The sequence below is a fragment of the Lates calcarifer genome, linkage group LG9, assembly GCF_001640805.2.
Source record: "Lates calcarifer isolate ASB-BC8 linkage group LG9, TLL_Latcal_v3, whole genome shotgun sequence".
Classification (NCBI taxonomy): domain Eukaryota; kingdom Metazoa; phylum Chordata; class Actinopteri; family Centropomidae; genus Lates; species Lates calcarifer.
Genome location: NC_066841.1, coordinates 17,155,468 through 17,178,713, shown reverse-complemented (window position 1 = coordinate 17,178,713; position 23,246 = coordinate 17,155,468). Strand labels below are relative to the sequence as shown.

Genomic DNA, 23,246 nt, shown 5'->3' with positions numbered 1-23,246 from the left:
TTGAGGCTAAAAAACGGTCAGAAAATTCCTCTTGTGTCAAGCTGTTCATTAGGGATTGCACAGCAGCCCCGGCCCTGTCAGAAAAATAACCTGTCTGTCCCCTGATTAAATAGCTGAACGGATGGCCGGTCCAGTGCCTTTAGAGAGAGAGAGGTTGAATAAACTTTCTATTGCGGAAACAATCCCAAAGTGACACGATGCGAGGCAGGGGGGTTCGGAGTGTTCAACGATATCCAGCTGAGCTGTCAACTGGCGGTGGGCCAGACACGCAAGCCCCCTCCGCCCCTCTCCCACTCCCAGTGCCATGTGAAGCATATGCAATTTAAAAAACCATTCTCCGCTCATGCGTGACTGCATTCTTCCCTCACAGAGAGTAGAAAGAAACGAAACATCTTCCCCTGTATAAACAAAGTCGTCTGTCTGTTTAGGAGATGTTTAAACAGTTCCTAATGTCTGCCCAGATTTAGGTAATATTCATGTGTCTGGTGTTTAGACTTTTTTTGCAGTTGGTGTGCATAAATATTGTCAGATGCAATCGCAGGATGCCAGCAGCAAAGAGTTCCTGCTCTGCCTTGGCCTTACGTAGATCCACAGCATTTGTTAAACATCCCAGAGCTTGAACAAAGAATGCAATGTGTAATTTTCCAGTAATTTCCCCCTTTCTGGGTCCTTTTTTTATTACTTTTGTTTGACAATATCTACAGCTGATGCATTTAATGAAATATGATGTCAAATGAGATAATGATTATGAGCTTCCTTTCCAGGAAAAGATACACCTCATGAGTTCAGATATTCTTACCTGTTTTATGTCAGTACAGGGAACGAATGGGGACAATGAAATTACCGTGTCTGTGTGTCTTGTGTGTGTGTGTGTGTGTGTGTGTGTGTGTGTGTGTGTGTGTGTGTCTGTGTCTGTGTCTCTTTCACTTCCTCCCATGAGAGAAAGTTCTTGAATGAGCATGCCAATTTTGTTTTGATTGGCATGAAAACTCTGTCGCGCGCACGCACACAAGCAGTCGTTCGTGCTCTTGGTTGTGTACTCGCCGGCGGTGAAGAGGCCTGATATTGCACAGTAGAGTAGATCGGTCATTGGTGTACTTTATCCACTTCACTTGGCGTGATGCATGCCTCTCGTGACTCGCCGCTTCCCTGCGCTTCACTCAGCATTGCACACGCCAAACAATGCGTCAATTCTGCTCGCGACTGACATCCTCTGGGGAGACTGCATTGGACCACTGCTACTGTATACATTTTGAGTTAAAATATCATTAGCTTTGTTGTTTTCAGGTCAAGGCATGTTAGTGTATCGGAAATATTGCCAGAGGGTCCAGCCCCATCTCTCTCTCTCTCTCTCTCTGTCAGTCTCTCCTGTTCATCTTGGAAGCTATTAAGCTTTCTAGTTACATACAGTACATCCATCTCTATATCTGGTTTGATAGCACACACAGACTACATGTCTGTCAGGTCATACATTTTACAAAAAATTATTTTGAAATGACATTCCAGCAAGACAAGTGTATAACATGAATGCTGTAACATAGAGATAAAATACACTATAGTGTGTGTGTGTGTGTGTGTGTGTGTGTTTAAATTTATAATTAAAAATATGGATCACTAAAAGCACCATTGTAGCTGTTGCATTAATGTAAATGATTTCCTTTTGTATCATTATATAGCTTAGGTGTCGCTCTTTAAATAGATGATTACACACACACACACAAACACACAAATGTATTTCCCTGATTGACACACACACACATTGCATGTGTTGCCTCTGGTTTTCCTACAGCCTTAAGTGTGTGTGTGTGTGTGTGTGTTTGTTTGTTTGTGTGAGCATGTGTACGTTAAAGCGCAGACCCTTTCAAAAGCCTCCATAAATGTTTCCGGAGGCACACTTGAAGCGTGACAATCCCAAGTGCAGGGCCTTGGAGGTAAATGTGTATAATTGATGAGCATTAAATTAAGTGTAAACTCTGTTGTTTTCTCATCATATGAATGATGTATCCAAATAACCAAAAGCAATGTTATTTTTTTGTTAAAATAAATCCATGGCTGGTTGTGCTCCAAGTGAAATCACAGTCATTAGCTTGAATAGATATGAGGATTTGTTAGTTCAGTCTGTTAACCAAGGTTGTTCCAACAGGCTTTGTATGTTTGTGTGGACATGATCGTTTGTTTTGTGGTCATTTTTTGCATGCCAGAGAGAAGGAGAAAAGGGCATCTCGTAAGCCTGAGAGCAGATTTGTCCATGTGGCTTTAAACACTTCACTGGATGTAATCTTGGACTTGTTTGTCTTATTGTAATAGGGTTAGTGACTTTGCGTGTCCTGTGTGGGCAGGTTTAGTTTAAGCTCGGCTCATACCTGCTGTTTGCCGTGAGCACCGAGGCTCCTGCACTGATTCAGAATTGGTTTATGATTGTTGTGATTCATGTGTCCCAGGTGGGATTTTTTGTGTGTGTGTGTGTGCTTCTGTGAGGAAGACTCTGTTGTAGTGTAGCGCTTTGTGTCCCCAGGAGGGAGTGTCACATCTCTGTGAGTGCCACCAGACACACAGTTGACTCCGCTATTGACCCTGTCTGCCCTCTGGGACCAGCCTAGCTCTGTTCCTATACACACTCTGTATGGCACGCCAGACTGCATGTTGTGTCTTTGCCAAAGTGTGTTTGTGCTATGTGTATGTGTGTGTGTGATTATTGCGTGATGTACATTCACAGCATTCACAGCGGGGGGTCGTTGACCCTTTCCGTGCCAACTGAACCTAAATGATTTTTTTTGTCTCATTAGGACCCATTGAGTTTGAGGAGTGCAATACAGCTATTGCTACTGAAGGTGAGTCTTGTTAAAAAATTAAAGATACACAAGGTAAGTTTGAACAAAAACATTACAAGCAAAGCCTTATTGTGTAATCCAAGTTGTTAAACCAACAAATTTTTGAAAACAGATTCAGTGTCTTGTTATCATTAAAAAGGCTGTGTTTTTGTATCAAGGTGCTAAACCCAGAAAGCGAAAACCATTCGGCATCCCAGGTCGCAGGAAAGACAAGGACACAGACTCCACGTAAGTGAAGACATAATCTATGCAGCTTATTTTTCTTTCCCTCCTGAAACAAAAAAAGAATTCCTCATAAACATGTGACTGTTTTGTCTTCCAGGGAGTCTACAGAAGTTGAAGCTGCTGTGAGTATAATTTTAATGGCTGTATTTTTTCAGCTAATATATTTGTTTTTATATTAATTCAGCTTTGTGTGTTATTTTGATTTCAAACAGCAGGAGGTAGAAAAGATCCTTGCTGGTTTTATTCTGCTATGTATTTTACTACATGAACATGTGACTCTCCCTCTCTCTGCGTTCCCTCTTGTTTGTTTTGCAGATATGCTCATTCATTCATTCATTTCTGTCTGTTTGTGCTTGTAGAACACTGCCAATGGCGCTCCCCCTGGATACTATGGGGCCATAGACATTCAGAATGCTGTAAGCAAGCTAATACACACAGAGGCACACACAGACACACAAAGTAAATATTCATATTCAGACCAGTTCAGTTAATCACAGTGAATAAATATGTTTCATAAACACACAAATCAGAAAATAATATATATATTTTATGATAGTCAAGGTTTTTTTTTTTTGTTTTATCAGCAAAAACATTTCCCTGGCCTTTATTACTATTCATGTATCCTCTCAAGTAGCATGTATGAAAGTTTAATGTGAAAAATTGTTAGCTTGCACCACTGTGCTCTTGTTGCACATGATGGCATGTTTGTTCAGATGAGTGTCAGCCAAGTATTATGTGTGGGCGGGGTGCAGATGGGATACTGGAATTAAGTGATTCTATGTGAGTGTTGAGTTGTTACAAATGTGTCTAATGTTTCCACTGTGAACCAGTTTCATCTGTAATATGATTACAGATACTGTATATACAGATGAGAGAGTGATTATTTCCCTTCTATGTAAAACCTTGCAAACAGAATGCCATAGATGATTTATGTTGATTATATTACCAGATCTACGCTTGATGGACTGATTAGCTTTAATGACAATAAGACAAATTTTGAAAAAAATAAAATTTAGACTTAGTTAGAAAGTTTGACTTTGACTGCTGTATTTCACCTGCCATCTAATTTCAAACAGTTTGAAATTATTTCAAACTAACTTAATCGAGAATGTCAATGAAAAGTGCAGTTTAAACAAAAAAATATTGTAGCACATTAAGATATACAAAATGTTAGTGTTTATTAATACTTTTGGGAATGTATTGTTGCTGCTTGTGAATTGAATGGTGCAACTAGTTTGATTTTAAACTTTCCTTTTTTTTTTTGTAGAACGTTCCCCAAGTTGATGCAGAGGGCTTCTGCATCAGACCAGAAGTAAATGAAAACGATATCCTTTTCTTTTGTCTCCCTGCTGTTCTCACTCTCAGGCTCAGGCCAGTTTGTGAGACATCAAGGATTTATTGCTGTTTGTTTTTCTGCTCACACCCGTCTGCAGCCTGAGGCCAGGCCTACAAAAAACTGGACTGTAGATGATCTTCTTCTTCTTCTTCTACTTTCTCTTTTTCTCTTCCATTGTCGTTGTCTCCTTAACTTTTTTTTTTTTTGCTCACATGCCAAAGAGAATTCCTTCTACTCGTCCAGTGACTCGGAGGATGAAGACGAACCCAGGAAGTTCCACGTAGAGATCAAGCCGGTTCAACCAAACAACGGCACGCACCAGAACCGAGCCACCATTGATGAGCTTAAAGCCTCCATCGGAAACATCATCCTGTCGCCCTCAACCTCGGTATGGCTTTAAGATATATATATATATATATATATATATATATATACTAAAAACACACCAAATACTAAAATTCTAAAACACAAACCTGTTGCTGTCCTGCCCTGCTGCACCAGAAGTCTGCTCTGCCTCTGCAACACTAGAGGGCAACACGAGAATACCCAACCTCTGTACGCATAGATGGAAACGCCATCTACCCAGCCGTACTATCCCTCCTGTAGATGTTTGCCATTAGTCACTCTTTCTTGAAGCTTATTTTATTTACATTGGAAAGGCATATGTGTTATGTCTAATTTATTTCATATGCCAGATTGGCTTCTGATTCAGTAAGGTTCCTGTTTGCACACATTTCATGTTGTGTTTTTACTCGGAATTCAGTTTCATGTCTAACAACCTTGGGATCACTTTCCCCTTCTTTTTTTTTAAGAAAAAATATCAAGAACTCAGAAACAATAATTTCTGAGTTAAGTATCTGATGTTGTTGGCCTTTACTGCAGACTCACACACACATGCACACAGTTTTTCTATGCAGGCACTTGCAGAGAATGTTTTGCGGCAGTGGTCGGCAGGATACACGCACGCTCGCACACACACACATGCATACATACATATACAGAGAGCCCAGTCTGATCCGTGACCTCAGTCATGGAGCCCTTCATTCAGCTCCCTGTCGCTCACCATCACTCAATCTCTGAATCACTCTCTGCTGCTCTATGAAAATAGCCACTGCCATTAAAATTTAAAGCCACTACTGCTTGTGTGCAAACATGCACCGTGTGTGCATTGAGCTGTTGTTGTTGTTAATGTTGTTGTGGAGCGGCTGAGAGGGCACGCTCAGTGTCGCGAATGGGGTCTAGTGGGTTTCACCCGCCGCACTCCCCGGCTGCACATTAAACGAATGTCACGGCATCTTCTTTTCCCGGCTCTGGCTCTCTCTCCCTCAGCCTCTCCCTTCCCCTGCCTTCACCACCGTTCCTCCTCACTGTTTGCGTTGTACCTCACTCTTTTTTTTTTTTCCCCTTCCTCGTTTCTTTGTTTGCTTTCACTCTTTGGGTTTTATTGGAGCCCACTTGCTCTAGACAGGAGTCTGTTGTGGTTATTTATGAATACTTTATGGGGTTAGTTGCCTAGTTTTTTTACAAATGTTTCCTTTTTTCCACCCTTGGAATTAATGATAAAGATAAATTACAAGTTTATAGAGGATGTTTTTTTTTTTCTATTTAATGTAACAAGATTCAGGAGAAAAGATGTTCTCTTTTAAACCTTTGACTTTGTTTGCAGTTTGGTTTTGGTTGTTGTCGAGACTCAAACCCACAATTACTTTCTCATCCTACAAGTACAAAAAAGCACAAACTGCTGTTTGTGTGTTTGACTGATTTGCTTTTAAATACCAGAATAGTCATTATATTACATTTGCCGTCCCCTCTATCTGTTCAGATTTATTTTTCGCACTCTACTTCTACTGCTTTATATTTACAGAAAAGTCCTGGATTAAAGTTAAAGCATACATCCAAGGTGATGACGAACGTTGCATCATCTGGTGTGAATTATTGAGAGATTTTGTTTTTTCTTTTTTCTTTTTTTTTTTCCTCCGTTCTCATTTTTCTGTCTTTTTCATTTCTTCTCCTGTTTGCTTCCCCCCTCCACGGTGTTCCCTTTATTGAAATAGCAATGGAAGTCGTGTGTGTGTGTGGCCAGCAAGAGCAGTAATTGAACCCATTTGCCGCTTAGCGCCTGTGGGACTAAACCCTGGCCTCACAGCTCTACGGTGGTTAAACGCTTTTGCTATGTTCCTTAAACCCATTTTGTTTCTTTTTCTCTCTCCCCCCTCCCTCGACGCCCCCCCCCCCCCCCCCCCCCCCCCAAAAAAAAAAAAAAAAAAAAACATTCTCCTTGTACGAATAAGTTCTTTATTGAAATTGATGCTCTAAGTTTCCATTGGGTTGGTGGCCCTCAAAAGCATATCTTACATATCTTGTTTTACGCAGCAGGACATGGCAGATTTATGTCCTCAAAAAAAAAAAAAAAAAAAGTCTGTGAAGGAAGTTGGTGAAGTGTTGGGGGCACGCGCTCTGTTGTCCCTGACTGATCGTTGTACAGGCTTAGATGCACGGTTTTGCGCTGCTGAATTTTTCACCCTACGTTTAACGTCTGGTATGTGTGAGTCGAGAGTAGTCCTGTGATTTACTGTCTTTAAGTCTGAAGTGGAAAATTCCCTCTACCACTGGGAATAATTAATAATATAGTTTTCAAGCCTTAAAGCTTTTTAACCCTATTTTCATTGTGGATTATATATTTGAAATCCTAAATATTGTTACATAAACGCTGTTTAAGGCTTAAAGTTTCAACTTGTTGGACATATGAAAAGGATTGTAGAAGTTTGTGCACATGTAGCAGAGAAAAACATAATGACCTTTAGAATACTTAATTTCTCTTCATTAAAAGCATGTCTCTTTTTTTCTCGCACAAATTTAGCAAACTTTTGGAAAGCACAGATAAAAATTTGTGGTGGGTCGCATGAGTCTTTGATTAATTAATGTCTGTTTTTGTTTTCAGGGACAGATGCGGAGGAACCAGTCCAGTGAGTATTTTCTCTGTCTGACCTCTCTGTATCTGTGTGTTGCTGGATGACTGTGAAGCGGGGGGGGGGCGGGGGTCGACTGTACAACTTCTCAGCTACGTTTTTCTTGGCCCGGGATGTTTTTAAAGAGGTTGTCTTTAAAAAGGAAAATTCAGAAACCTAGCCAAAACCAACATATCCCAAGAAAAAGTAAATAACTGCTCTTTTCTGTAAATGTGAGCTTGAGGGATATTTCCCTCCTATGGCACAACTACGATTAATTGCTTAATTAGCTGTTTATGTTTTGACATGTCAGAAATTATCTTTTCCCTTCTGCAAACTGGCACAGTTTAGTGTGTGTTTGCTGTGTTGACAGTCATCTATCATGGTTTAATGCACATTTGAAAAAACATAAAAGCCTTGACTGTTGATCCGGAGTCTTTTTTTTTTTCATGAGCTAAAAGTTGTTGTTTTCCTTCTATTTCAAAACTTTCAGACTCAGCATTTCCATGATGCTAAATGATAGTTGTATTTTACACTCTGCTGCTAAAGCACTGATAGAGCCGAGATCGATTTGCACAAGTTAATGGCACTGATAGATGTATACTCTACATACGCTTAGGGATCTCAGGAGTACCTACATTAAGCTCTAAGGCTCAGGGTCCTGGTGAGTATGTTTTCACTACAGTAGTTAGCCTTCAACCCTGCCTTCCTCCCTCCCTTCAAAATATCTGCCACAGCTCTCATCTCTGTCCCCTCATAGGAGCCTTTCACACAGCTGCTGCAGCCAGCTGACACCAGCTAACACCACTCACACCACGTTCTCTCACTGCAAACGTTCTCTATCTTATTTTGAAGAATTTACTTAACATGTATGGTTATGAATTTGGGTCCCTCTCAGTTGCATCCTCTTATCTCTGGTGCTTAAGTTCTGCTTATGTGAATCTTTGCAGTTTATTGTAACACTTCAGACAGGGGCACAAAATAACAAAACAAGCAATGATTTTATTTTTAGTTGCTAAATCACTCTTTCCCCTGTTGTAAAGTGTTACCACCACATTAAAAACACACTAGTAGGTTGAGTTAACCCTTTTGCAGTAAGGTTTTAGAAATACATTGTATCTAACCTAAATCTTACTGCAAATATATTTCTCTGATTTTTCATGGCAGATGGTGGTTCTCACTTGTTGAGTCAAAACCTCAGTTTATATTTCTGGTTTAAGGTGTGATGTCCTTTTGGCAAATGCCTGTGAATACTAGACGGTGAAAACCTCTCGTGTTGGGTTTTTATTTTATTTCTTGCTTGCTGTGAAAATGTATTTGCTGTCATCACTCTGTGCAGGTCTGTGGGTCTTAGTTTTTTGTTTGTATTTCTCCCACTGCAGGTGATGAGCTGGCAAAACCCAGAGTGCCAACATCGTATGAGTGAGTATTAGAGCGAAACATCAAAACTTTCTTTGTAGCTCATGTCTTCTCGATGCCAAAGTCTTCATAAGTCTTACTTTTTTAACAGTTACTGCATCCAGGGATCTTGAATAGTCTTTTACTCTGAAGCAAATTGTGTTGCTATTTGCCTGAAAATGTGAGCAAGTGACTCACTGTCTCCTCTATCAGGCTGACCAACAACGACCTTCTGTCTCTGGACCCATTCAGCCCGACTCTACCAGCAGGCTCCTCCTCCTCTGTGTCCTCATCAACAGGTAACATCACTACATTTTATCTGGATCCCTGTGCACACACAGTACCTCTCCACAATTTCACATTTTACCTTTATCTCTACTTTGTATCGTACTCACCAGAATGTGTATCGCCAATGAGAGGTCACTTGAACTCATTCAAAGTTGTAGTCCTTAATGAAAGTCTGAGGGATTATAACTTTAAGAGCAACCATGCTACAAGTCCTCTGGTTTTTATTCACTTGCTCAGTTGATCGAGTCATTGTGCACTATGTGCACTATGCAGTCTCAGTCCCCTCTCTTTCTTTTTCCAAGCTACTCAGTTGGAAGCTTTTCCTCAGGGCAGTCCCAGATGGAGGAACTGACCCCTGAAGTCAACAGAATATTGTACTTTTGGGAATAATAATGGCAGGCTTTTTCTATCCCAGTTTGCAGTTTGTTTTTTCAGTCTTTTCCCCAGTTTGTGCTATGCAGCTGTACCTGTCTCAGTTTCTGTTTCTTAAAAATCTTCCTGAGGTGTCTACAGACTCTGGACTTTTGAGTTTGTTTTACTTTACTTTTGAGGTTTTTGTTGCACAAAAAAGTGTGTCAGTGTGATTCTCATGGCTTCACATGCATGACACCAGTGTTTAAACAGAGTGACATTAGCGGTGACCCATTGCCTAGGCTAAGCGTAATCCACAGTTAATTGGCACCTAGTTGAGGTCAGAGGGTCAGCTATAAAGCCCACTGGCACGCATGTTGTCAAACAGTGTCTTGTTACTGTCAAAGGTCGCGGCTTAAAAGTCAAAAGAGCATCGTAAAGTGCCCCGATTTAGATATGGTGATGGGAATTAAGTTCCCGTGTACAGCCTGTTAAATCTCTCTGTGTACAGTGTAGCAGCATTACCAGCTCCAAATGCACACATGACACTTTAAACAAGTCTAGTCTGTGAGGTATTAAAAAGATTAAACTCTCACTGAATGAGGCAGAGATTGAAACAATTGTATGTAACGTCATGTATGTATTTATTTATTTTGTGTTCACCAGTTTTTTTTTGTTTGTTTGTTTGTACATTTTCATCAGTTTTGCGTATTTCTTTACTTTGCTTTTTGTTTTATTATAATGCCACTGTGTGAATTACTCAATATTTTCTTGGTTTGATGTATTTATTTTAACCTCTCTTGTTAGACCTTGCCTCTGTTTTCCTTTCAATCCCTCCATCTCCATCTTTTCTGATGAATGACTCAGACGTCTTTCTGCCAGAGGCATCAGGTAAAATGTGTGTCAGAGAGTGATTTCAATGAAAACCTTGTTAAAGAACTTGAAGCATTCATCAGCTACAGTTTCGCATTGGTTTGGATTTTTTGTTTATGTTCATCTAAACCTTGGAGTATGCTTTGCTTCAAATGCATGTGAACACGTGCGAGAGTCAGACTGACTTATACTTTTATTATCAGGACATGTCTTTATTCATGTCTGAGATCAGAGTTTTTTTTTTGGTGATAAGATGATACATTTTAGCTGCATAATATGCATGAGATTTCTGCAAGACCATGACAGCAGAACTATTGTTACACAGAGTTTGCATGCGTTTGAAGCTCCTTGTGAGCTACAGTAGGTACATACAGTATACTCCACCAGTCCTATTTCATGCTGTAATTGTAGAGAATTAAGTAACAATCACTAACTAAAGATGTAGTGATGTTAATATAGGTTTAACTCTCACCACATTTCCACCAACTGTAATATAACAATACTAGTGCTGCTTCCATTTTCTGAGCTGTGTAGCTATAAACATAACTATACTCATACTGTGTCGGTGTTGGTTCAGATTTGGTTGAATGCTGGTTTAATATTTGTTTATTATATAGCATGACCCAATGAAACATAACACAGAATTTACAGTCCAGGCTGGTTTGTAGTGCTCTTCTCTCTGGGCCTCTAAAAACGTAACAAGAAAGTACATTTAGAACAGCAGTGTGACAAAGATACAGTAAAATTATCAGGACATTTAATGAGAAGCACTTAATCATATTTAACCCACCTTTGTACCAGTGTTTGTCTTGGATGGATTAGTTACTTAAAGCTTAAAGCTCTTTTTCATAGGGTAAGAGACTTAATTGTCATTGTGGTTATACAACAAAATCTGTTAGGTAACTCACAGAGACCAGCTGCAGTAAAAAGAAAATATAGAAATATACGTATTATACAAATAAAAGTAGCAGATAGTGCAGTGCAACAGGTATTTCACAGTAGAAACAGTGCAATGTGACAGGTATATTGTGCTACCACTTACTTACACACCTTGTATGGCACAGGGTTGAGTGTGTAAGTGCAAATACTCTATTTCTATATCAGCCAATGACCCAGTGATACATCAGTTTTTGAACATGATCTAAAACTCAGTAATGCCAGGCTAGTGAGCTGCTTCACCAAACTGGTTTCAAACACTGTGTGACTGCTCCCGCCTGTGTTCTGTGTTAGTCTGCAGACTATAACTCAGTCAGTCAAAGTGCTGATACTATTGGTATTTTGAGACAGTTTGAGATGATGAGTTGCTGCTAACTATACTCAGGGTCCTTTTCTGATTTTACTGGGACTATGGATGTGTGACTAGATGTCTCAACGGTTATTCTCTGTATTCTGCTTTGGATTTGTCATGTTTGTCAATCACATCACCTCCCTCAGCTGAGACGGTGCAGCAGCGGGAGCGTTCTCCTCCATTAGCAGAGAGCCAACAGTCCAAAGATGTCTCCTCTTTCTCTTCATCCACATCCTCTCCCTGGGACTCACCAGAAAACACTTTCCAAGAGCTCAAACCCGTACCAGCGCGGGCCCAGAGCGCCCCCATCACCCTGCCGACTGACCCCATCAAAAGCCCGCTTGCTGCCAGCCCTCCAAAGAGCGTTGATGCTGTCTCCTCCGTGTCCTGGTCCCAGAGCCAGTGGATCGCTTTCAGTGATAATTTTGCCCCACCTCGTCGTCAGGGCTCGGGGTTGAGCGTGAAGGAGCTCCAGAGGCCTCAGTCCAGCTCCGGCAGGTCAAGTCGCTTCTTCTCTGATGACTCTGCTGACGCCTACTGCAAAGCACCAGGCAGCCGAGCCGACGGCATCTCCTGTTTCTCCGATGTCTTTACTGGGATTACAGATAGGGTGATGACTGCAGCTCCATCAAGCAAAATATTCAATGGTAACATTATTACTGATGTCAGAGACACGTTTTATGCCTGAGGTTTTGGAGTTTGATTTGTGTATTTTGTGTTATTTTTACTGTATCTTGTCATTTTTGTGCATTATTTTCATAGAATTTCTTTTTGAATGTTTTCTGTTGTTTTTTTTCATTGTGTTATTTTCAAACATATGTTTTTTTTAACTCACTGCCTGGTTTGCAACATGTTTGTCTTTGAGTTTCTTTTGGTGAAATTTATTTTGGAATGTGTTTTTCTTGTTTCCTGTGATGATTTTCAATTTCTTTATGTTTTGCTATTGTGGTTTACATATTAGAGGTTTTGATGCATGATGGTTTTGCATCTGCTTGAGTGAAGCCCAGTTGTATACATACACTTGCACTGATTCCTATTCCTGCTGTTTAACTGTCACTAACCAGTAAAACTTAAACGTGTTTACCTTTGTAGTGCCAGTACCGAACCGACCAACGACTCCGCTGACAGCCGGAGCCCTGGTGCCCCCACCACGACCCTCCTCCAGACCCAAACTCCCCACTGGAAAACTCACAGGAATCAATGAGATTGTGAGTAATTAGGGCATCCATATATGTGCAGCGCAACATTTGCTGTTAGATTCTAACATTGTGAAACCATCCTGTTTGATTGACTCAGGTACGGCCGTTCAGCCCGCCCAAAACGTCCAACGCCAGTCCTCCTCCTACTGCACCGCTCGCCCGAGCAGAGAGTTCCTCCTCCTTGTCCTCGAATGCCTCACTCAGTGCAGGCAACACCCCCACTGTTGGTAAGCTTCCCCAGCCTCCTCTCTCTTTTCTTGGGCTATTTAGTCTCCTTTTCTTCAGCTCTTCTCCAATGTGCCACGTGTTGTTGTCTCTGCACCACAATTTTCTCCTTCTCCCTCTTCCCTCACTCCTCTCTCCTTCCTTGCTTCACTCCTCTCCTTACAGGATCTGAGCACACCTTTGCTCACCCCCTCTCCTCCCCAGAGCCAGAGCTGCTCTCCCTTTCTCCTTTCTTTCTACTAAGCCAAAGTGAGTCTGCCTTTCCAAACTCTTTGTTTCCCCTAAGAGACACTCCATTCCGTGGTGCTTACAGTCATCATCTCTACTCCACGTACATTTCACCAGTGCTACAAGCGTCATCATCAGGGCCTGTTAGCTCTATGTTCATCTCTGAGCAATCATATCAGCCTTGTCAGCTTACCTGCCACTATCACAAATTTAGGAACGGGCTTACAACTGTACTCAGCATCATCTCTCCTCACATTTGTGCTCTCTGGGTTTGTTTATCTCCTCCTTTCCTCTTTATGCCTTTAATCTGGCCTAAAGAGGATGATGTGTTTATAGCGAAGCTGCCTACCTTTGAGAAGCGGTGTGAAACACCAGCAGGTATGGTTGAAGTTCATACAAGAGGACTCTCCTCTGTATTTAACTAAAACTAACACCAGCGTGTTGAATGAGCTGGATTGAAAACTGGATTTTTTGCTTTGCTGTGATTGCATTTCTCTGTCTTGTGTGCTCTTCATTTTCACCTCTTTATCTTTCCATAAAAAGCATTAACTTCTAACATTGTAAAGAGTTATTTGTTAAAATAATGAAATAATGAGTAATGTGACTGGTACATCTTTTGTTAACTTTAGTTTTATTATCCTGTCTGAGGTCATTCTGACTGTCTAATAGTATTTAATTACGACTAAAGCAGCTGTAGCACGAATTGCTTTAAAACTGTATCTTATTTCTGTTTATTTGAAAAATAACAGAATGAACTGATTTGCAATGTATGAATGACTGCGCTCATGAAATGTTATAATACAAATATTCTTAATTATATAATGCATCTTTGCATGATCAAACTCTCCTAATTCTGATGTGAGCTTTGGACCCCAGCATTATGAAAGTCTGATCTGCAGCTGAGTCAACAGACCTGAGTCTCTGTGCCTTTCTCATTCTCAGGGACGTCTCGCGGTCCCAGCCCTGTGACCCTGGCATCCCAAGATGCTTTGCCCATTGCCGTGGCCTTCACAGAGTCGGTTAATGCTTACTTCAAAGGAGCTGATCCCACTAAGTGAGTCTCACATGACCTCCTACTGCTCAAAGGCCCCGACATGGACCAGCACGCATACACATTTTTGTCCATATTTGAACTTAAACAATAACACATATGACATTATGAGTTATACTGTACATGATGTTGTACTTCGTGGTCCTGGGCCAGTGTGCACCACACTCAGCAGACCTTTTGGTTGTGCATTTTGCAGCGTGTATCTCCCTCTCGCTCTGCATGTGTGGAATGTTTTGCGTTAGTCTGACACCATTCTTTCAGAGTGGATAACCTACATGGGGCAGATTATAGTCCGGGGCAGAGAAAACATACAGCCTTTTATTGGTTAACTGCTGTTAAATTGCCGCTGTGCAAAAAAGCTTATTTTTGCAGGGATTAGCAAATGGAACATTTCATAAGCAATGCAGCGGAGACACGGTGCAAGGTTGAGACTCGCTGTGGGCCGTTAAACACCACAGCCTAGACCGGACCCCAAATGAGGGAAAACTCTTCTCGTTCCAGAACTTGTTATGAAACTGGATCGATGTCAGTCTATAGATGCATGCAGATATATATTAGGACTTACAAAAGTGGAGATGTGTTAAATCAACCAATGTGTTAGATTGAACCAGAAGTCTACTAACAGGTTGGATATCTATTATAAATAGACCTTGGTTAGAACTTTATATAAAGAGCGGATTAGTGGGCTAAAGTACGATCCATAATAAGACCGAACATGTCAAATGTGGCTTTGTACCCAGTTATAGTGATGAAAGGAGAAGTGGAGCAAAAGAAAATTAACACAAATTTTGATAATAGATGAATTGTGTGAGTCATTTTTTAGCAAAAATGCCAAACATTCCCTGGTTGCAGTTTTTCAAATGATAGGATTTCATAGCCTGGCACTGGCAGACCCATTCGCTCACTTTCCAAAAGGCGTCCAAAATGCCTGTGGATGGACCTACAACTGATCAGAGCAACAGAACATGTGAGGTAGCACAGAGCAACAAAAAATGTCTGGAAGCATTTTACCTGCAGTTGTTTGTTCTTTTAGAGTAAATACGCCGCCCAGTTTGTTTAATAGTGATAATTCTGAAGGGGAGCCAGACCAATCTGAAAGAGCAAATAAACATGAACCTGCTGATTAGTCTGGTTCCCAGGCTAAGGATATTATGTTTTTTTTTTCTATTTTATATAATTATTAATGAAATAAAACAGAATATCTTTGAGTTTTTGGGCTGGTGGTCAGACAGAACAAGAGATTTAAAGATTTCACCTTAGACCCTGAGGAATTAGAACGGGTTTCACACTTCATGATGAAAATGATCATTAGTGGAAGCTCTTGTCACTTCTATTATCTCAGACATAATTCATATTCACATGCTGCACTCCACAGGTGCATTGTGAAGATCACGGGTGACATGACTCTGTCGTTCCCCTCGGGCATCATCAAGGTGTTCACCACCAACCCCTCCCCGGCCGTCCTCACCTTCAAACTGAAGAACACCAGCAGGTTGGAGCAGATCCTACCCAACCAGCAGCTGTTATACAGGTGAGGACTCAGGGGAAGATGATCACAAAATAAGCTAAAATACAAAGAGGTGTGTTCGCATTGCAAGTGACGGCCTTTGCAGAGCTGATGAGTCGATAACTTGTCAGAGTTGTGGTTGAGTCAAAGAGGGATTTGGACTCAATGATACAAGCAAGAATGGAGGAAATGTAGTCTGCGTCAGTGAGAGGAAATTCAATTAGTAATCTGACATAAACCTATCATTAAGTTGTCAGGGAAGTATTTTCCACCAGACTTTAACAGCCAGGTTCTCAACAGCCCATGTCTCTTCTGAAATACTTCGCGCCCTAAAATAGCAAAGAACAGCAATCTTTATATAACAGCTGCTTCATTTAACATACTTTATTTTACCTCTCACCTCTTCTGTCTCAGTCAAAGGTGTTTAGTGTATATTTTACCTCACATGCAGTGCAGGTTTTAGCATGCTGTTGAATTTGTTTGTCCGATTTTAAAACTGCGACAAACTTTATGTGACTACTTCATATCCTTTTTAGAAAAATTAAAGAAAAATGACATCTTTGTTCTGTTCTCTTTTTTAATGTTTCTCGCTCTGGTTCCTCTCAGTTATCCCAAGACCACATGGCTGGGCTAATTGAATCAAATGGAATTCATGATTTAGTAGCTGGTTGGATATAACGGTCATTTTTTCCAAGCTATTGGAGCTTTACACACAAAGCCAAGAAGAGCAATGAATAATTGAGCCTCTGATTATTCCTTGTGTGTGTGTGTGTGTGTACGTACGTGTGTGTGCGCCTTTCTAACTGTTTGTCTTTTATCTAGTGATCCTTCCCAAAGTGACTCGAATTCCAAGGACTTCTGGTTTAACATGCAAGCACTGACGTCCTACCTCAGAAAAGTCTCAGATCAGAATCCTTCAGCTTCCTACTATAACGTGGACATCTTAAAATACCAGGTCAGTCAGCCAGAATCAAGCCCAGAACATAATCCAGATAAAATAACTGCAGTCAAAGAATGCTCTCGAAAAACATAGTTCCCAAAGTGCTTCACACTCCAAACAAGTCTGAGGAAAAGAGCAGGAAAGAACATGAGCATGAAGCCAGGAGAAGGAGAAGGGCAGAAACATAGGCAGCACAGAATGTTTTTTTCTAATCTGAAATATCCTACTGTTGACAGCCATGTTCCAAAGTAAAGGAGAAATGTTATCACAGTATTTTCATAGTGTTGTTTGTGTTTTGTCAGAAGTCTATTTGATCCTCCTGCCCTATGCAGCCTGAGTCTGTAACATTCATTTAATAATCTAAAAGTTTTAACACTGTGGCCTGTGCCTGCCACAGTCTTTTTGGACATACAGTAATAGAAATTAGATTTGTGTGTGATTACTCACTGTCTTTGTAATTGAATGTACTACACTAAAACCCTGTGATAATCTGGTGTAAACCTTGATCAAAGCCTCATGTATATACTTTAGGCCGAGTCTTAAAATCATGCACTCAAACTGGCTTGTTTTTACATTTCACAGTAATTTATTCATCTATGATGTTGTCGTGCAGAAGAAATGACATTGTGGACTAGAAAGTCAAAGTTGTCTGTGTAACTACATTATATGTGTTGAGCTGAGTAGGACCTGTCATCACTAGCTAATGCAAGTGGAAGTGCCACAAAAGAAAAAACTGCAGTGAGTCTACATTATTTGTTGAGTGTGTGCCACATGTATGAAACAAATCAATCTCCAGATCACCAAAATCTTTGAGATTTGATTTTAAGTTATGGATGAAAATTTCTCTTTTCACTTATTAGCCAGCAAATGCTGCAGCCCCACAGTAGCAGAATAGGGGTTAAATATTTTGTCAGGGATTCTTCAGCTGCTTTGGCCACACTGTCATCGAGCATCAAGCTTTGGCCCTCCAGTTAGCAGACAGCCTCACAAACCACTAAAGGCCATCCTACCCCATAATCAGGCCCAACTTTTTTTTGGAGCGCTCTTGATAAATAAGACTTTTAATTTATGAGATCAAGCCATGGATCAAGAAATCCTGTAAAAGATTATATAGAAGTTCATCAAAGTATTAAAAAAAACTGGCTGAGTCTAATAACAGCTTTCAAGGATGCTTTGGAGAAATAGGAGTTTTGTTTTAGTTCATAAAGCATATGTGACACTATGTGTGTGTGATCTTCTAAGTTGAGATTCAGACTGCTGTACTACATGTTAAGCATGGTTACACACTCTCATTGCAGGAGAGCCCAAATTTCTGTTCATATTTAAAGTTGGACTATTTTGCTGTCCTGCTGTGTTCAGGTGCTGTCTGATGGGATCCATTCCACTCCTCTAAACCTGGCAGTATACTGGAAGTGTACATCGGGAACAACGGACCTGAGGGTGGACTACCGCTACAACCCAGATTCCATGGCCTCTCCTGGGCCGCTCACCAACATACAGATCTTAGTGCCTGTTGATGGAGGAGTCACCAACATGCAGTCTCTGCCCAACTCCATATGGTGAGATGTGGCATTTGTTGTGTCAGTAGGAAAACAAAAAGTGTGAAGCGCTGAAGAATATGTCTGTCTTAGTTAAACAGAAACAGCTTAAAGTGGTATTTCTTCCTCTTATTATAGGAATTCAGAGCAGAACAAGTGTTTGTGGAAGCTGAGTGACATCTCAGAAAAATCTGAAAATGAAGGTATGGAATCTTATTTTCATTTGTACAAATGCTGAGGATGTGGAGTTGCTGGAATTTGAGCGTATTTGTTTGTGTTTGACCCCAGGTGCCGGATCTCTGAGGGCCAAGTTTGAACTGTCAAATGGCCCATCAAACCCCTCTACTCTGGCAGTGCAGTTCATGAGTGAGGGGAGCACCCTGTCCGGAGTGGACATGGAGCTACAGGGGAGTGGATACAGACTTTCTCTCAGCAAGAAGAGATTTGCCACAGGTGTGTAATATGCTTGACCATCCATGTGTATCTGAATCTTGTGACACAATGTGTGATCAAAAAGCTCAGAGACTGTGACTATAACAGGCAAAAAACCTGCCTGATTTAAATTTGTCAACAATATACTGCTTCAGTGTTCCTCCCACGCTTCCCTAGAAGTCCTGCTCTGTGTGCATGTTAAGCACCGTCTGTGACACGTGCTGGATCTCTACCACTGTGTCAAAACGGTGAGCCTTCAGCTTGAATTTTCATTTGGGGAAGAGGAGGAGGTAGCAGGGAGTCAAATCCTGGCTGGTGGGGAGCAACCATTGTGTTGGCGCAGCCAAAAAAATCAGCATTTAAAAAAATGCGTGGAGCAGACTCTTTGTCATGATGGAGCGTCCAGCTGCTCACAGTTTAACAGTCTGAGCCTAGGAAACAAATTCATGGTGCACAAATGATGATGAGTTATTGGTCGCACCTGCTGAATGCACCTTACCATGCTGTGCTCCTTTCATTCACAACAGCAACAGTCTCTGAGCCTTTTGATAGCACCTCATATTTAATGTATCAGCAACTCAAGTTGCATCCCCTGTGTTCTTGTCTTCAGGACGTTATATGGCAGATTGCTGAGGTGTTCCACCACTCTGGTCCCCAAGAGGAGAAAAAAAAAATTCACACAAAACTTGGCAACTCTGCAAGGCCTCCTGAACCTCTGGATCCATCTGAGCACCGTGGTGCTTTTTCCCAGGAGGCGAGAATCTCACTACAATAAAACAGCACTGAGTATTGAACACTGTTTAAAAAAAATAAAAGAAAACTAAGATGAGCTTTCAGGAACTGTGTAGATATGAAGTCTAATATTGCTTTCTGATCAATTCACTTTTGTATAGTCAGAAACAATTTATGGATTAGATATAAATCTATATTGTATTTGAAATCATAAAAAAAGAAAAAAAAAAAGTGCACTAACAATCTTTCAGATGCTCTTTTTCCTCTTACGTTCATTTTTCGAGAGCCTAAAAGAAATATAAAACAAAACAACTTCTGTGTGGAAGAGAAGAAAAGGTTTCTCCTTCTGAACTGTAAATATTAACACTCAATATTCTGCTCGACCAGCTCTGACTTATCAGTTTTGTTTGATGATTACTCTCTTTTCCTCCTCATGACTTGTCTTTTTTGATCATGTGCAATGAAGCCATGAAGGTAGAATCTGTCTTTAACAGTATGAATCCTCTCTCACACTCTTGTGGCACAAGCTTGATCTTAAAAATAACATTGAAGTGCTTTCAAACAAATGCAAAAAAAAAAAAAAAAAAAAAAATCTGACCTCAGTGCCTCCTCTTATACTGTGGATAGATAGGCAACAAAACTGCGTCAATGTTTTTACCCAGGTTTGGGTTTCCAGATTTAAGCTACATTTCTCTGTGGTTTTTAAATAATTAGTGCAGCCTTTTTCCTGTGTAAATTCCCCTTTCAGTCGCTTGTCTTTTTACATTTTAAGCCCTTAATTTTTATTCTTCATAAAAAAACAAATTGCTCAGCAATCTTGACTGTAAAACATTGTGTCAAATGTTAGATGCTTTAAAAAAATCAAGGGTCATTACCCAGAACTCTTTTTTTTTTAAACTGGCAGTGTTTTTTAATCATACTTTTGTGCCCTATTAATTGAGAAATGTGCCTGAATCTAACTTTTCTCTACCTTTTTTGTATACTACAGCACAGTTAATGAGAAAAGCACCAACAATGTGCCAGTTGTGTTTTTTACTCCTTTATTTGGATACTGAAGGGAAATTGTCTCCTCTTTTTACAAGCCAACTGTCTTCCAGAAATGAATTAGTCATGTTTGCCTTCTGTGGTTGAGTTTTATCTTTAAACTCTCTTTTATCTTTTTTATTCTTTTCTGTCCAATAGTCATCGGTTGACTTCAACCTGTCATGCAGTCACTGTGCAGCAGGTGAACAGTAGCACAATAAGGCCAAATTAATGATTGAAATGCCTTATCACAGCTACTCTAGACTGAGTAATCCATTGTTGTGTCTGTGGTTAGATATTGTGACACAGTATTGCCGTTGCCCTGTGATATATTACTGACCTGTCCTGCCTCTCACCAAGTGTATGCTGGGATAAGCCTCGGCAAATGTGCGAGAGCAAATGTAAAGAGCACAAGCGGGTACGGAAAATGGATAGGTGGGAAAATGCCACGTTTCACTCTTGGTGCTTCGTTCTTGACTTTTACCAATGGAGGGCTGCTGCTGTAGAGGCTGTTGTACTTCTGGATGAAGTATTTTATGTTGTGTAGGACGTGTTGTCATTAACCACATCATCGCCATGATCCTTAAATTGGTTGATGCGTTGGTATGTGACGTCTGGAGATGCAATAAGTTGCCTGGAAGCTGTGATTGAAAATCAATGAAACCTTTTAGGGCAGGAGTTTCATACACTGTGCATCTTGTGGCCAACTGACCTCTCAAATAAGATTTTTAGAAACATCCTTTCACATCAGGCTTATGTTTTACCATATCCTCAGATAAAATGTGGCTCACTGTAGTTCTTAACTGGTTTACAGGGGATTTAAACTCATATCCATATTTGATTCATTCATGTCTCACTTAGGAGCTGTTGGAAATGCATGATTCATTTGATTTCAGTCATCATATCTGGCCAGGGTGATTATATGTAATCATCAATTTGTAATGTTTTTAATGTTTTGTATGATTCTTTTAGTATCTGGTTGAAGACTCAAGCCTTTAATAATAATTTAGAGCCAGGCACTAATCTTAAATGGATGTGATGGAAATGGCCATTTAGGTTCTGTCTGACTTAAATTTAGTGTTTGATGCTGAACTTTAATCAGCCAAATGTCTGAGGGTAATTGAAATGAGTTTACATAAAATAATCCTAAAATTGTAGCACCAGACATTTATACAGCAAAAAAATCAACATATTGCTCCATGTTCTCTCTTAATTAATTATATCAGTGGTTTTGCTCAGACAAACCAAATGCGTCAAGACAAAAAAAAAAGAGTACACAGACTCTGTAATTATTTTCAGTATTAGCAAGCTGGTTCTTGCTGCCCCCACAAAACCTTCAAAATAAATTTCCAAGGCTCATTTTTTGGTCACTTTCACTTTCTTTCTTTATATGTTCTATTAAACAGAGTTTAAAAAGAGCAAAATTGTGTAAATCATAAATTGTACATTTTTACCAATATCAGCCACTTTTTGTCTCTACTTTATGATTTCTCATTGTGCCTGTATTAAATGTGTAATATATGAATATATACAAATATATGAAAATGACTACTTTAAGTGTGTTCTGTGTGATTTCTTTGAGTCTTATCGTAAAGAAACAGTAAGCACATCTGTCATAATGTTTTTAACAATATGGCCCCAGAGTTGGAGCCTATTTTTAGACTTTTCCTTTCACTCTTTCCTCCTGTGAAATAATTGGATGAGCACAAAATATTCACGTGACATTCATTTTCCCAAATCTGTGTACTAATTTCCATATCAGTTTCACTAGCACACTAACTATAGTGGAAATTAGAAATTGCTTGGATACTAACATGTGGAAAAGATAGTGTGTGTGGTAAACATCATACCTGGTAAACAGGTCAAAGCACTGTTGTGCTGTAGATTTATTATGCATACTGCTGGAGTAAAAGCTGTTAAAAATGAGCAAATATACCAAAACATCACACTCAAATCTACAAATCTTGTATTGAATTTTGTTCACTATTCCTTTTGTTTGGAAACAGACGTGTGGTGGGAAAGTTTTGGTGTCAATTTGTGCTCCGTGGAAAGATTGAAACATTTCAAAATCACACTGAAAAGACCTGAGTTGGTTGATAGTGCTCCGAGGCTCCGTGTCCAGGGTGGACTGGCCCTTTAAAGCTCCTAAATCCCTGCTCGATGTACAGATTTTGCTGATGTTATGATAAATACTGAACAGTCAGAAGCCCTACAAGATAAAAACAACAAATTTATTGTCATTTTTTTACGACCATAAGCCACGTCAAAAGGTTTATATTCAACTCCCTACTGACATGTAGGATGATTGAGCATTAAAAAACAAAGTTTGAGGACACCACCACACGTGTTACTAATGTACTGTTTGCACTGCAAGAAGCTCATGCAGTGCTTTGCTTAGGAGGATGTATGCATGACTGTGCGTACGAGCCGAGCACTACATCAACACCTTGTGCATATTTACACACTCAGTCATGCCTTGTGTCCCTCGGCCTGAAGACCTCCTCCTTGCTGTTTGAAATACGGACACCGTCTGAGCTGCCTTTTCACAGCCACATGTGCGAGCCATCAGCGTTGACTCTACTTTTCCCCGTCCGCCTCACTCAGACGAAGACGAAGAGATCTTAGGGTCTCTAGTGTATGATGTTATGCTCTGAAAGGCCAAAGTGAGATATGTGAGCTGAAGTCATATCCAGAAACCGTGCTGGTCCATGTGTAGACTTTTGTGTGTGGCCGTGCATTTTGTACAGCTTGAGAGGATCTGTAAATCTGTGTGTGTGTGGGCAGGTAGGCAGGCTCACAATGAAAAATGTGGTTGTGAGAGTTTAAGTGAATA

At 40.3% G+C, this 23,246-nt stretch overlaps 1 protein-coding gene across 9 annotated transcripts in view; it reads left to right on the top strand.

Moving 5' to 3' along the window:
* fcho2 (FCH and mu domain containing endocytic adaptor 2) overlaps nucleotides 1-21,970 on the top strand; it is a 41,807-nt gene extending 19,837 nt beyond the window's left edge. Inside the window, exons 9-31 of one of the 9 annotated variants that reach the window (XM_051072991.1) lie at nucleotides 2,787-2,831; nucleotides 2,990-3,059; nucleotides 3,154-3,178; nucleotides 3,416-3,472; nucleotides 4,324-4,383; nucleotides 4,607-4,780; nucleotides 7,334-7,358; nucleotides 7,960-8,004; nucleotides 8,723-8,762; nucleotides 8,952-9,037; nucleotides 10,185-10,268; nucleotides 11,685-12,185; nucleotides 12,631-12,746; nucleotides 12,835-12,964; nucleotides 13,128-13,211; nucleotides 13,509-13,568; nucleotides 14,133-14,244; nucleotides 15,617-15,772; nucleotides 16,571-16,703; nucleotides 18,048-18,247; nucleotides 18,365-18,429; nucleotides 18,515-18,679; nucleotides 19,269-21,970. In XM_051072991.1, coding sequence (XP_050928948.1) covers nucleotides 2,787-2,831; nucleotides 2,990-3,059; nucleotides 3,154-3,178; nucleotides 3,416-3,472; nucleotides 4,324-4,383; nucleotides 4,607-4,780; nucleotides 7,334-7,358; nucleotides 7,960-8,004; nucleotides 8,723-8,762; nucleotides 8,952-9,037; nucleotides 10,185-10,268; nucleotides 11,685-12,185; nucleotides 12,631-12,746; nucleotides 12,835-12,964; nucleotides 13,128-13,211; nucleotides 13,509-13,568; nucleotides 14,133-14,244; nucleotides 15,617-15,772; nucleotides 16,571-16,703; nucleotides 18,048-18,247; nucleotides 18,365-18,429; nucleotides 18,515-18,679; nucleotides 19,269-19,291 — 2,456 coding nt within the window. In that variant the 3' untranslated portion in view covers nucleotides 19,292-21,970. The remainder of the gene's footprint in view (nucleotides 1-2,786; nucleotides 2,832-2,989; nucleotides 3,060-3,153; nucleotides 3,179-3,415; nucleotides 3,473-4,323; nucleotides 4,384-4,606; nucleotides 4,781-7,333; nucleotides 7,359-7,959; nucleotides 8,005-8,722; nucleotides 8,763-8,951; nucleotides 9,038-10,184; nucleotides 10,269-11,684; nucleotides 12,186-12,630; nucleotides 12,747-12,834; nucleotides 12,965-13,127; nucleotides 13,212-13,508; nucleotides 13,569-14,132; nucleotides 14,245-15,616; nucleotides 15,773-16,570; nucleotides 16,704-18,047; nucleotides 18,248-18,364; nucleotides 18,430-18,514; nucleotides 18,680-19,268) is intronic. The other 8 variants (XM_051072994.1, XM_051072993.1, XM_051072992.1 and 5 more) reach the window with 8 other exon arrangements.
* Nucleotides 21,971-23,246: the final 1,276 nt, after the last annotated feature.